General features: G+C 46.1%; 1 protein-coding gene across 1 annotated transcript in view; it reads right to left on the minus strand.

Annotated features, from left to right (window-relative positions):
* Positions 1-8,799, minus strand: part of LOC115118076 (gamma-aminobutyric acid type B receptor subunit 2-like) — a 173,495-nt gene extending 164,696 nt beyond the window's left edge. Inside the window, exons 1-2 of the mRNA XM_065021036.1 lie at positions 8,755-8,799; positions 8,480-8,617 (exon numbers count right to left, since the gene is read on the minus strand). Coding sequence (XP_064877108.1) covers positions 8,480-8,617; positions 8,755-8,799 — 183 coding nt within the window. The remainder of the gene's footprint in view (positions 1-8,479; positions 8,618-8,754) is intronic.
* Between the last annotated feature and the right edge of the window lie 6,562 nt (positions 8,800-15,361).

The following is a 15,361-nucleotide window of genomic DNA, read 5'->3' on the forward strand; positions in this document are numbered from 1 at the left end:
CAACTGAACTAGATAAATGTTAAAACTGAACTAGATAAATGCCTAAACTGAACTAGATAAATGTCACAACTAAACTAGATAAATGCCTAAACTGAACTAGATAAATGCCTAAACTGAACTAGATAAATGTTCAAACTGAACTAGATAAATGTTCAAACTGAACTAGATAAATGCCTAACTGAACTAGATAAATGTCACAACTGAACTAGATAAATGTTAAAACTGAACTAGATAAATGCCAAACTGAACTAGATAAATGCCTAAACTGAACTAGATAAATGTCACAACTCGTGGTGATACACATCTAAAACTAAGTTCTAAATATACCTGTTTACACAGGAGAGACGATCCAACAGGGGTTGTTTCCCGCCTCGCATTGCCGAGAGGAGCGGAGACCCTAATTTGCATTAGCAGTGCGGAATTAATTATATCCCTGACATCTCCCTGATTGTGTTGCACACACACACACATACGATAATGCCTGTGATCTAAATAGCCCATTGCTAATGTGTTGTGGTAATTCTCAGACTGATTCAAGGTGTTTTAACTACACCACCTGTGTTGCAAAAACAAAGCTCTCCCTCCTCCTTCTCCCTCGTTCTCTCCCTCTCTATAACTTTATCCATCCTCCCCCTCCACCATCTCTCTCTCCCTCTCTCTCCCTCTATCTCTCTCTCTCATGGCAAAGGGAGACAGTAGGATGTGACTTCTTCATGTTCCTCCTTGCTACGGGCGTGTTGCATCATCAACAAGCTAATTTCAATAGGATCCTTTCACATCCTGGAAAGTCCACTCCTTTTGGCCAGAACCCAATGAGCATCAATGAGTATATAATCCCCGACAGGATCTAAATTCATCAGAGTTTATTAATTGAAGGAAATTAATGTTGGAAAGGAATTAATTACAAATTCCATTTATCATGGGATTTCCTTGATTCAAAGCTTATTTTTTCCCCGGAAGTAAATGAGGACAGAGTATGAGCTCAATAAGGCTTCTCTAAGGAAAAACCCCAAAAGAGAGATGAAAAAACAGAATTTTGGAGGGAAAATATAAGTTTAGCGTTCCTTGTTAGTTTATCATTATTAGGGTTGTCTGGAACACATCCAACTACTGTACGTAATCCTGATTTTCTTCTCTTCTTTTTGAAAACAAAAACAAGATATTAGAGCCAAGATCTCTGTGTGCAGTTCTCATTGTTCATTCATCTTCTATTCCGTTTCAATACGGCTTTCAGACCAAGAAAAGAATGGGGATCTGTTAACCCAACAGGGAAGCCTTTTCCTTTCGTTGTAATCAGAAGAGAAGAAAAAATACTTTTCTTTTCCTTGGGAAAAACATTCCATTTCACCATAATTCCTACTGAGTGTAAATGAGATTTCACATACACATGTTTATATGGAAGGTGTAACTGTGACACTAGTGATGGGACCATCCTATTTAGCAGTATTTGTGCAAAACGTTGCTAATTAGCTCATTACGGAATTTCCTGTAAATTCTGGAGACTGCTGGGAGAGTGAGATGGATACAACACATGACACATTCACTGTGACTGTAAATGATGCCAAATTCACAGACATTTTAAGTCTGCTTCAAGAAACTGTAACAGCAAATGTTTTATTTCCTCTCTCTACATCCTGTGGGTCGTCATGTGCGTACTCTGGCTGGTGATCGGGAGCCTTAAGACAGTATACGACTCACTAATTGCCTGTGTTAAATCACCCAGCCTCTCTTCTCCACACGGTCATGTCCTGTTCTGACTCACACAGCCTGATTGACCAAGCTGAGGATGCCCACTCACTGCCCTCTATCTGGAACCCACTCTGCTACATTCACCCCCCCCCCCCGTTTACCCCCCCGCAGGCCAAACCACTATCACTCTCGCTCTCTGTTTGTTTAGTTCATTAATAACAAGTAAGGAGGGAAAGAAACCAACTTCTTCCAAAAGAGTCTTCTGTGTTTTTAACCTGAGGAGAAAGATAGCCTGCAACAAACTCACAGTACATAGACTCCTGTCACCCAGCGTTGGGCTCAATTACATGTATATTTCAATTCATTCAATTCAGGAAGTAAACTGAGATTCTAATTCCGTGTACATCTTGAATTGACTGAATTAGAATGGAATTGACCATGTCCACTTGGCTCATGTCTCTTTGCCACTTGCCTCATCCTCCCCTCTGCACCAACCTGTGATTTCAACCTGAACTTGGGAACCATGAAATATGGATGCGGAACAAGAAATATTTTGACATAAACTGAGACAGAATACCATAGACTACAGCAGCAGTTCATGTTTTTTTGAAGAGCGTAGTATAGTACTCAGAAGGATTGCAGCATGTACACACACACACACACACACACACACACACACACACACACACACAAAATAATATCTACAGTGCCGGAGGTTTGGATGTTGTAGAAAATGGAGGGATGGATGGAAGTAGAGATGCAGCTTGTCTCTCCTCTCTAAATTGCCTGTCTTAATGAAGAAGCTACGATCAATACTGGCACTGGGAGAGAAACGCCTCTCATATGTACACTACCATTCAGAAGTTTGGGGTCACTTAGAAATGTCCTTGTTTTTGAAAGAAAAACACATTTTTTGTCCATTAAAATAACAAAGTTGATCAGAAATACAGTGTAGACATTGTTAATGTTGTAAATGACTGTTGTAGCTGGAAAAGGCACATTTTTTATGGAATATCTACATAGGCGTACAGAGACCCATTATCAGCAACCATCACTCCTGTGTTCCAATCGCTCTTGTGTTAGCTAATCCAAGTTTATCATTTTAAAAGGCTAATTGATCATTAGAAAACCCTTTTGCAATTATGTTAGCACAGCTGAAAACTGTCGTCCTGATTGAAGAAGCAATAAAACTGACCTTCTTTAGACTAGTTGAGTATCTGGAGCATCAGCATTTGTGGTTTCGATTACAGGCTAAAAATGGCCAGAAACAAAGCACTTTCTTCTGAAACTTGTCAGTCTATTCTTGTTTTGAGAAATGAAGGCTATTCCATGCAAGAAATTGCAAAGAAACTGAAGATCTCATACAACGCTTAAATAGTACCCGCAAAAAACTAAGGGCCTCCCACTCTTTCTATTCTGGTCAGAGACAGTTTTGATCAATTAGCCTTTTAAAATGATGAACTTGGATTAGCTAACACAACGTTCCATTGGAACACAGGAGTGATGGTTGCACAATGTCTACACTGTTTCTGATCATTTGGATGTTATTTTAATGGACAAAAAATGTGCTTTTCCTTCAAAAACAAGGACATTTCTATGTGACCCCAAACTTTTGAATGGTAGTGTACATATGACTTCCTTGATGCTCTCACCACTTACCCAGAATGCCTTGTAACCGATTCTGTTGTGTGTTATTGTTTTTCCATCTTCATCATCTTCATCTTTCAGTACTGTTGTATCAAGGCTGGGTTCCCAATACAAATGGCACCCTATTCCCTCCCTACTGCAATACATTTGCTCAGAGCCCTTTGAGTCCTGGTCAAACATGGTGCACTATATAAGGAATTGGGTGCAATTTGGGATGCCACCCTAGAGGTGTTATCTTACAGTACAGGGCTGAGTGAATTGTCACAATGTTGTCAAAAGTAGAGAACATGGAATAGGCCAAAAAATAAGCCTATTTATGACACTTTACAGTAAAAATATCATTTATAGTTCAAATGTGCTCCCATCCCCTTTTTTCCGAAGGAGCAAACGATCAGGGAACATCATTTTTCATTTACAGTCAACGTGGCTGAAAATGAACAGCAACTCCTCTACGATATATCTAATTGGCGCCCGAGAGGTCGCCAGATTATACGAGGACATTTCTTGGCACTCAATGAGCCATTTACGACAGAACAGAAACCATGCTTGAAGACAATGAACCACTCTCAGTCATTCTGCGGAGGAGAAACGATGAATCGATGGAGCAGGCGGAAGGGAAGGCTCGTATTTGGAGTCTCCGACCAGGCTGCCGGCCATCGAGATTTAAGGGCGAGCCAATCATTTTTCTCTAAATGAAGTGTTGAGAGGAGCTTGCCAGTTTAATCCTCTATCAAGACGGTGGCCAAGAATTGTTCTGCAAAGTGAAAAAGATGACAATAAACGGAGATCAGCTATACTTTTGATGAGAGCAGGCGTCAACACACAGCTCTCCTTATCGCTCACTCTCTTTCCTTCTCTCACTCTCTCTCTCTTTCTCTCTTTGTGTGTGTGTGTGTGTCTCTCTAGCACTTTCTCTCCCTCACCTTCTCTCTTCCCCCTCTCTCTCTCTATGCTCAAAGCCTGCTGTCCTCTCTCTCTCTCTCTCTATGCTCAAAGCCTGCTGTCCTCTCTCTCTCTCTATGCTCAAAGCCTGCCGTCCCCTCTCTCTCGCTCTATGCTCAAAGCCTGCCGTCCTCTCTCTCTCTCTATATATATATATATATATATATACAGTGGGGCAAAAAAGGATTTAGTCAGCCACCAATTGTGCAAGTTCTCCCACTTAAAAAGATGAGAGAGGCCTGTAATTTTCATCATAGGTACACTTCAACTATGACAGACAAAATGAGAAAAACAATCCAGAAAATCACATTGTAGGATTTTTTATGAATTTATTTGCAAATTATGGTGGAAAATAAGTATTTGGTCAATAACAAATGTTTATCTCAATACTTTGTTAAATACCCTTTGTTGGCAATGACAGAGGTCAAACGTTTCAAACGTTTTCGTTTCATTTTTATATATATATATATATACATATATATGCTCAAAGCCTGCTGTCCTCTCCCTCTCTCTCTCAGCCAATTCTCAAAGCCTGCTGTCCTCTCCATCCCTCCATCCTTCTCCATCCCTAGTTTACCATCTGTCTATTCCCCCTCATAGCATTCTTATCTTCCATTCAATTTGCTTTCAGTCATTCTCACCACATAGCCAACTGTAAGTTACACAAAGCCACTATAAAGAGTACTTGGAGCTTAGAAGAGAAGAGAGGAGGGGAATGATGAGCCTGTATCTCGAACAACACCATGGGACGTGAGTCACAATCAGGATGTGAGCGAGAGAGCTGCTTGCGGATCAGTAGTTATATAAATCCAATGGCAGATGGTGCCTGCAAACTGATCACGGTGCTGCAACACTTGTGAGTGTGTGTGTGTGTGTGTGTGGGGGGGGGGGGGGGGTTGTGTATATGTGCACGCAACCATACGCGTGTGCCTGTATCTGTATTCGTGTGTGTGTTGGGGGGGGTGATTTGATTTGAACACCTCAAAGCTTATACTGTAGTTCATTATGAAACACTTCCCTGATTAAAAATACATTTTTACAAATATGTAAATACATATTTTGTTTAATAAAAACATTTCCCAAGAATTCCTTTTCTTTATCCAGCGTAGTCGCTTAAAGACCCTGTCTAAATACTGTTTAGCTGTCTCTCCTTAGTATAGGAAAATTATGTGCTTCTATAAGGCAGTACAATAGAAACCACCAAGAAATCTGCATATCTTCCCACAAAACGCCTGACTTCAAAAGTAGAATAAGCCCCCCATATCTTCTTAATTTCCCTTTATCGATGATATAACAACGACCAATATGTTTCCATTCCTATATAATACACCATAAAACTTCCAAAACCTGTTCTTCCTCGCTTTCATTCTCCTCACAGAGGGCTTAAGGCTGAATCATATAGATCAGAGATGGAAAGTAATGCACCTCCCGCTGGCTGCTGACGTCAGGGCCCAACGCACTAGCCTACGTCTGCAGCTTGGAGCCAGGCTGCCTCCAGCAGCCTACAGCCCCGGCCCTGTTCCTGTCTGCTTCCCTCCACTGGGAGACAGATGAAAGTCAATGGGCCCAGAGAGGGAGATGGAGAGAGGCAGCTAACCTAGCACAATTTAGATCTGCAAAGGGACCAGCATAGAACATAGATGATTTATAATTACTGTATGAAACCACACAGTTTCCAGGTTGAAGTTCCCCTAGGTATAGATCTAGCTTCCCCTCCCTGACCAGCTTTCCCTCCCATGATCCTCTCCTCCAATCCTAACCTCAACCGTAAATTGCGAAACTGACCCCAGCTCAGTGTCTAGGAGCAACTTCACCCTGCTTCATTCAATGTTTAATTTCCAGATGGCCTCAACGGTCAACATGACCGTCTCACTCTGCAATAACTCAACAGAATTCCATGTAATTGGATCATGTTCAAAGTGCACCACCGTAGTGTGTCCTAACAATTACAGCTTTTAAACGGACACTTTTTTGGACATGCATTATGGACGAGATTTGGGGAATCTGTTTTCCTGCGGTGTCGTTAATAGTTCATTCAGTCTCGACCGGTAATTAAAGAAAATGCCTCTGTCTCCAACACCAGAGAAAATAGAGCCTTGCTTGTGGCAACACTACACAGGAGACTGGATTTTCATGGACTGTGTTCCAAATGGCACCGTATTTTCCACATAGTGCACTACTTTGACCAGAGGGTCCTGCTCAAAAGTAGTGCACTATGTAGGGAATAGGGTGTTATATGGGACGTAGTCCTGGATTCTTCTCATACCGTCAAATGGGACTGAGTCTGTCACTTTAAGCGCTCCTTTTTAAAAGATGCAAACTCAGTGATTTTGCACCCCATTCACTTCTCTCTTATTCCTCCTCAATCACTTTCCATCATGTAACCTGGAGGCTCTTGAATGGGGTTTTCAGCTCAAACTGATGTGAAGTCAAGCTGTGAGGTAAGAGTGTTGGAGTGGGCCCACTGGTCCACTGCTATAATAATCCAGGGACAGCGGGACCGTCCCAAATGGCACCCTATCCCCTATAAAGTGCACTACTTAACCTATGGGGCCTGGTCAAAAGTAGTGCACTATATAGGGAAGAGGGTGCCGTTTGGGACAGGCTAATCCTGTGCACCTGAGGCAGCTGTTTTAGAGAAGAGGGGGGGGGACAGAGAGAGAGAGAGAGAGAGAAAGAGAAGAGAGAGAGAGAGAGAGAGAGAGAGAGAGAGATAAGCATCTTTCTGAACAGAAAACTGTCAGTAGCCTGTCTTTTCAACTTATTACAATTTTGAAACAACCACTTTTATTTCTCCAACTTTTCACCTGGTTACTGAACGTGCAAGGAAATAAAGGAAGCTGAACTGAAATCCAAGTTCCTCTGGCATATCTTTTCCCCCCAATTTCTAGTTCTGCCCTGCAGCCTTTCTTTCCAAATACTGCGACCTGACAGGATCCAAAAGAATGAACTGCTGGTTGTTTACAATAACGGTCTGATGAGAAGTATCTGGGCATTCAGATAGAGTCCCTTCAGTTGTACCATCTCCTCTGCATAGCTAGAGTATGAGCTAGCCTTTCATCTATATGATCACTTGTTCAGGCAATTTAGTCAGCGAATGGAAATTGAGAGAAGCACAATTTCTCCTTCATAGCACAATACCAATAGCGTACCACGAGAGACAGACCGTGTACGTAATGACTCAAGAGGCCAACAGTTTACGTATGGCATGTAATGTTGCCTCGTCTCATGCTTAGCCATTGAATTCTACTGTGCATTATAGGGAAAAAATGCACACACTAGAATGCCTTTCAAGGCAATCAGAAAGGAGTATTTAACAATGCCATGGTATAAATTAAGATAACCCCACTAGAGAAAAAAGGGCTTCTCTCATTTCATCTTTGGCCAGATAGCCTTCAGATCATATTTTCTATGCATATCTACGTAGGTCATATGAGTCTTTCATGAAATCTAACGATACCATATATCTAAGCATGTTTCCCTCTCGTAAATCCAAATGGGATTTTCTTCAGTTCAGTACATTCAATCTCTATAATATAGCCTAGTGATATTGGCAAATAAAGAGATAAAAGGCAAGCCATTGATATTAATCTCTCCGTTTAATAAAGCTGTTATAGGCCTATAATGTAGTTTACGTCCCAAATGGAACCCTATTCCCTATGTAGTGCACTAATTTTGACCTGGGCCCATAGGGTAGAGCACTATAAAGGGTATAGGGTGCCATTTGAGACTAAGCTTTAATATTTCCTCAGTTTTCCTCCCGTCTTTTGGTTTCTGGATAAATGGATAAGGATTCGACCGGATTAAAGCCATACCAATTAGCTATTTACTCTGGTGAGGTTAATGAAGGATTAAACCATGAGTTAGGACCTCTCAGAGACCCCCAGCCCAGGCCCCATCTACAGCACCATAAGACTATAGGCTCAGCCACTCACAAACGTACAAATTAATCCTGTCACTGGGCTTAACACCTCAAGCGCACACACACACACACACACACACACACACGTGTACATGCAGACATACACAGGTGTGCACGCACACACAAACAAACACACACACAAGCCTATCATAAAATCTCGGAACTCACATTTGTCCCATATTTGCTTCCAGAAAAGCAAAAAATATTCTCAAAAAGAGGTCAAATCCATCCGGAACACACAAACCTTCATCCTCATAATAACCAGACTGTCGTTCCTACCTGTACCAGGTTCCACCCCTCCAGTGACTCAGCAATGATGGACGTCACGGACGGACACACCCCTCCAAAGATCATCAGGTGTTTGGGTCCGTAGCATATGGCATCGAAGAAGGCCCTCAGTCCCTTGGCGTTGTCACACTGCATGGGGAGAGAGTGTAGGGAGGGAGGGAGAGAGAGAGAAAGTTAAAAAGCGCATAACATTTTTCTGGGCTATTTTGGGCTGGGATGAGGCTGGCATGCAAAAGTGAAAGCACAGATGTAATTATGCTCTGTACTGCACACCTCTTACAGTAGCACAGCAGTATGGGGGTGCCTTCCATAATGGCACCCTATCCCCTATATAGTGCCCTACTTTTGACCAGGGCTCAAAGGGGCTCTGGTCAAAAGAAGTGCACTACATAGGGAATAGGGTGCCATTTGGACCTTGGAGTTCAGGGAAAGTGTTTGTTTTATTTTATGAGGCACATGAAGCCAACAAATGAGCTACATTTACAGTGGGGCAAAAAAAGTATTTAGTCAGCCACCAATTGTGCAAGTTCTCCCACTTAAAAAGATGAGAGGCCTGTAATTTTCATCATAGGTACACTTCAATTATGACAGAGAAAATGAGAAAAAAAAATCCAGAAAATCACACTGTAGTATTTTTAATGAATTTATTAGCATATTATGGTGGAAAATAAGTATTTGGTCAATAACAAAAGTTTATCTCAATACTTTGTTATATAGCCTTTGTTGGCAATGACAGAGGTCAAATGTTTTCTGTAAGTCTTCACAAGGTGTTCACACACTGTTGCTAGTATTTTGGCCCATTCCTCCATGCATATCTCCTCTAGAGCAGTGATGTTTTGGGGCTGTTGCTGGGCAACACGGACTTTCAACTCTCTCCAAAGATTTTCTATGGGGTTGAGATCTGGAAACTGGCTAGGCCACTCCAGGACCTTGAAATGCTTCTTAAGAAGCCACTCCTTCGTTGCCCGGGCGGTGTGTTTGGGATCATTGTCATGCTGAAAGACCCAGCCACGTTTAATCTTCAATGCCCTTGCTGATGGAAGGAGGTTTTCACTCAAAATCTCACGATACATGGCCCCATTCATTCTTTCCTTTACACGGATCAGTTCCCTGGTCCCTTTGCAGAAAAACAGCCCCAAAGCATGATGTTTCCACCCCCATGCTTCACAGTAGGTATGGTGTTCTTTGGATGCAACTCAGCATTCTTTGTCCTCCAAACACAACGAGTTGAGTTTTTACCAAAAAGTTATATTTTGGTTCCATCTGACCATATGACATTCTCCCAATCTTCTTCTGGATCATCCAAACTTCAGACGGGCCTGGACATGTACTGGCTTAAGCAGGGGGACATGTCTGGCACTGCAGGATTTGAGTCCCTGGCGGCGTAGTGTGTTACTGATGGTAGGCTTTGTTACTTTGGTCCCAGCTCTCTGCAGGTCATTCACTAGGTCCCCCCGTGTGGTTCTGGGATTTTTGCTCACCGTTCTTGTGATCATTTTGACCCCACGGGGTGAGATCTTGCGTGAAGCCCCAGATCGAGCGAGATTATCAGTGGTCTTGTATGTCTTCCATTTCCTAATAATTGCTCCCACAGTTGATTTCTTCAAACCAAGCTGCTTACCTATTGCAGATTCAGTCTTCCCAGCCTGGTGCAGGTCTACAATTTTGTTTCTGGTGTCCTTTGAAAGCTCTTTGGTCTTGGCCATAGTGGAGTTTGGAGTGTGACTGTTTGAGGTTGTGGACAGGTGTCTTTTATACTGATAACAAGTTCAAACAGGTGCCATTAATACAGGTAACGAGTGGAGGACAGAGGAGCCTCTTAAAGAAGAAGTTACAGGTCTGTGAGAGCCAGAAATCTTGCTTGTTTGTAGGTGACCAAATACTTATTTTCCACCATAATTTGCAAATAAATTCATTAAAAATCCTACAATGTGATTTTCTGGATGTTTTATTCTCATTTTGTCTGTCATAGTTGAAGTGTACATATGATGAAAATTACAGGCCTCTCTCGTCTTTTTAAGTGGGAGAACTTGCACAATTGGTGGCTGACTAAATACTTTTTTGCCCCACTGTATATGAGGCTCCTACACTTATTTATTTAATTATTTTTATTTTACCTTTATTTCACTAGGCAAGTCAGTTAAGAACAAACTCTTATTTTCAATGACGGCCTAGGAACAGTGGGTTAACTGCCTGTTCAGGGGCAGAACGACAGATTTGTACCTTGTCAGCTCTGGGATTCGAACTTGCAACCTTTCGGTTACTAGTCCAATGCTCTAACCACTAGGCCACCCTGCCGCCCCACTTATGTTATGCATACCTGCACCATTTTTACTGTAGGTGAATATGTAGCATTGCAATATATTTTTTATGCAATATATGAGTACATGAGAGAGGGGGGGGGCATCCTGCTACAGCAGAATGCAGCCACCTCACATCACTATGGCAACGCTCTTAGCTCTGTAGAACTGCGGGAGAGCGGGAGAACAGGAGAGAGAGAGAGAGAGAGAGAGAACAGGGGTGAGAGCGAGAACAGGGGAGAGGGAGAACAGGAGAGAGAGAGAGAGAGAGAGAACAGGGGAGAGAGCGAGAACAGGGGACAGGGAGAACAGGAGAGAACAGGAGAGAGGGAGAACAGGAGAGAGGGAGAACAGGAGAGAGGGAGAACAGGAGAGAACAGGAGAGAGAGAGAACAGGAGAGAACAGGAGAGAGGGAGAACAGGAGAGAGGGAGAACGGGAGAGAGGGAGAACAGGAGAGAGGGAGAACAGGAGAGAACAGGAGAGAGGGAGAACAGGAGAGAGGGAGAACAAGAGATAGGGAGAACAGAGGCGAGAGAGATGGAACAGGGGAGAGAGAGAACAGGGGAGAGAGAGAGAGAGAACAGGAGAGAGGGAGAACGGGAGAGAGAGAGAGAACAGGAGAGAGGGAGAACAGGAGAGAGGAAGAACAGGGGCGAGAGAAAGAACAGGGGAGAGGGAGAACAGGAGAGAGGGAGAACGGGAGAGAACAGGAGAGAGGGAGAACGGGAGAGACAGAGAGAACAGGAGAGAGGGAGAACAGGACAGAGGGAGAACAGGAGAGAACAGGAGAGAGGGAGAACAGGAGAGAGGGAGAACAGGAGAGAGGGAGAACGGGAGAGAACAGGAGAGAGGGAGAACAGGGGCGAGAGAGATGGAACAGGGGAGAGAGAACAGGGGAGAGAGAGAGAGAACGGGAGAGAGAGAGAGAACAGGAGAGAGGGAGAACAGGAGAGAGGGAGAACAGGGGCGAGAGAAAGAACAGGGGAGAGGGAGAACAGGAGAGAGGGAGAACAGGAGAGAGGGAGAACAGGAGAGAGGGAGAACAGGGGCAAGAGAAAGAACAGGGGAGAGGGAGAACAGGAGAGAGGGAGAACAGGAGAGAGGGAGAACAGGGGCAAGAGAAAGAACAGGGGAGAGGGAGAACAGGAGAGAGGGAGAACAGGGGCGAGAGAAAGAACAGGGAGAGGGAGAACAGGAGAGAGGAGGACAGGAGAGAGGGAGGACAGGGGCGAGAGAAAGAACAGGAGAGAGGGAGAACTGGAGAGAGGGAGAACAGGAGAGAGGGAGAACAGGAGAGAGGGAGAACGGGAGAGAACAGGAGAGAGGGAGAACAGGAGAGAGGGAGAACGGGAGAGAACAGGAGAGAATAGGAGAGAACAGGAGAGAGGGAGAACAGGAGAGAGGGAGAACAGGAGAGAGGGAGAACGGGAGAGAACAGGAGAGAGGGAGAACAGGAGAGAGGGAGAACAGTAGAGAACAGGAGAGAGGGAGAACAGGAGAGAACAGGAGAGAGGGAGAACAGGAGAGAGGGAGAACGGGAGAGAACAGGAGAGAGGGAGAACAGGAGAGAGGGAGAACGGGAGAGAGGGAGAACAGGAGAGAGGGAGAACAGGAGAGAGGGAGAACAGGAGAGAACAGGAGAGAACAGGAGAGAGGGAGAACGGGAGAGAACAGGAGAGAGGGAGAACAGAAGAGGGAGAACGGGAGAGAGGGAGAACAGGAGAGAGGGAGAACAGGAGAGAGGGAGAACAGGAGAGAGGGAGAACAGGAGAGAACAGGAGAGAGGGAGAACAGGAGAGAGGGAGAACGGGAGAGAGGGAGAACAGGAGAGAGGGAGAACAAGAGATAGGGAGAACAGGGGCGAGAGAGATGGAACAGGGGAGAGAGAGAACAGGGGAGAGAGAGAGAGAGAACAGGAGAGAGGGAGAACGGGAGAGAGAGAACAGGAGAGAGGGAGAACAGGAGAGACGGAGAACAGGAGAGAGGGAGAACAGGGGCGAGAGAAAGAACAGGGGAGAGGGAGAACAGGAGAGAGGGAGAACAGGAGAGAGGGAGAACAGGAGAGAGGGAGAACGGGAGAGAGAGAGAACAGGAGAGAGGGAGAACAGGAGAGAGGGAGAACAGGAGAGAACAGGAGAGAGAGAACAGGAGAGAACAGGAGAGAGGGAGAACAGGAGAGAGGGAGAACGGGAGAGAGGGAGAACAGGAGAGAGGGAGAACAGGAGAGAACAGGAGAGAGGGAGAACAGGAGAGAGGGAGAACAAGAGATAGGGAGAACAGAGGCGAGAGAGATGGAACAGGGGAGAGAGAGAACAGGGGAGAGAGAGAGAGAGAACAGGAGAGAGGGAGAACGGGAGAGAGAGAGAGAACAGGAGAGAGGGAGAACAGGAGAGAGGAAGAACAGGGGCGAGAGAAAGAACAGGGGAGAGGGAGAACAGGAGAGAGGGAGAACAGGAGAGAGGGAGAACAGGAGAGAGGGAGAACAGGGGAGAACAGGAGAGAGGGAGAACGGGAGAGAACAGGAGAGAGGGAGAACGGGAGAGACAGAGAGAACAGGAGAGAGGGAGAACAGGACAGAGGGAGAACAGGAGAGAACAGGAGAGAGGGAGAACAGGAGAGAACAGGAGAGAGGGAGAACAGGAGAGAGGGAGAACGGGAGAGAGGGAGAACAGGAGAGAGGGAGAACGGGAGAGAACAGGAGAGAGGGAGAACAGGGGCGAGAGAGATGGAACAGGGGAGAGAGAACAGGGGAGAGAGAGAGAGAACGGGAGAGAGAGAGAGAACAGGAGAGAGGGAGAACAGGAGAGAGGGAGAACAGGGGCGAGAGAAAGAACAGGGGAGAGGGAGAACAGGAGAGAGGGAGAACAGGAGAGAGGGAGAACAGGGGCAAGAGAAAGAACAGGGGAGAGGGAGAACAGGAGAGAGGGAGAACAGGAGAGAGGGAGAACAGGGCGACAGAAAGAACAGGGGAGAGAGAAAGAACAGGGGAGAGGGAGAACAGGAGAGAGGGAGAACAGGGGCGAGAGAAAGAACAGGGGAGAGGGAGAACAGGAGAGAGGAGGACAGGAGAGAGGGAGGACAGGGGCGAGAGAAAGAACAGGAGAGAGGGAGAACTGGAGAGAGGGAGAACAGGAGAGAGGGAGAACAGGAGAGAGGGAGAACGGGAGAGAACAGGAGAGAGGGAGAACAGGAGAGAGGGAGAACGGGAGAGAACAGGAGAGAATAGGAGAGAACAGGAGAGAGGGAGAACAGGAGAGAGGGAGAACAGGAGAGAGGGAGAACGGGAGAGAACAGGAGAGAGGGAGAACAGGAGAGAGGGAGAACAGTAGAGAACAGGAGAGAGGGAGAACAGGAGAGAACAGGAGAGAGGGAGAACAGGAGAGAGGGAGAACGGGAGAGAACAGGAGAGAGGGAGAACAGGAGAGAGGGAGAACGGGAGAGAGGGAGAACAGGAGAGAGGGAGAACAGGAGAGAGGGAGAACAGGAGAGAACAGGAGAGAACAGGAGAGAGGGAGAACGGGAGAGAACAGGAGAGAGGGAGAACAGAAGAGGGAGAACGGGAGAGAGGGAGAACAGGAGAGAGGGAGAACAGGAGAGAGGGAGAACAGGAGAGAGGGAGAACAGGAGAGAACAGGAGAGAGGGAGAACGGGAGGAGGGAGAACAGGAGAGAGGGAGAACAAGAGATAGGGAGAACAGGGGAGAGAGAGATGGAACAGGGAGAGAGAGAACAGGGGAGAGAGAGAGAGAACAGGAGAGAGGGAGAACGGGAGAGAGAACAGGAGAGAGGGAGAACAGGAGAGACGGAGAACAGGAGAGAGGGAGAACAGGGGCGAGAGAAAGAACAGGGGAGAGGGAGAACAGGAGAGAGGGAGAACAGGAGAGAGGGAGAACGGGAGAGAGAGAACAGGCGAGAGAGAGAACAGGAGAGAGAGAGAACAGGGGAGAGAGAGAACAGGAGAGAGGGAGAGAACAGGAGAGAGGGAGAACAGGGGCGAGAGAAAGAACAGGGGAGAGGGAGAACAGGAGAGAGGGAGAACAGGAGAGAGGGAGAACAGGGGAGAGAGAGAGAGAGAGAACAGGAGAGAGGGAGAACGGGAGAGAGAGAACAGGAGAGAGGGAGAACAGGGGCGAGAGAAAGAACAGGAGAGAGGGAGAACAGGGGCGAGGGAGAACAGGGGCGAGAGAAAGAACAGGGGAGAGGGAGAACAGGAGAGAGGGAGAACAGGAGAGAGGGAGAACAGGGGCGAGAGGGAGAACAGGGGAGAGGGAGAACAGGAGAGAGGGATAACAGGAGAGAGGGAGGACAGGGGCGAGAGAAAGAACAGGGGAGAGGGAGAACAGGAGAGAGGGAGAACAGGAGAGAGGGAGAACAGGAGAGAGGGAGAACAGGAGAGAACAGGAGAGAGGTAGAACAGGAGAGAGGGAGAACGGGAGAGAGAGAGAACAGGAGAGAGGGAGAACAGGAGAGAGGGAGAACAGGAGAGAACAGGAGAGAGGGAGAACAGGAGAGAACAGGAGAGAGGGAGAACAGGAGAGAACAGGAGAGAGGGAGAACAGGAGAGAGGGAGAA

This window comes from Oncorhynchus nerka, linkage group LG7 (genome assembly GCF_034236695.1).
Source record: "Oncorhynchus nerka isolate Pitt River linkage group LG7, Oner_Uvic_2.0, whole genome shotgun sequence".
NCBI classification, from domain to species: domain Eukaryota; kingdom Metazoa; phylum Chordata; class Actinopteri; order Salmoniformes; family Salmonidae; genus Oncorhynchus; species Oncorhynchus nerka.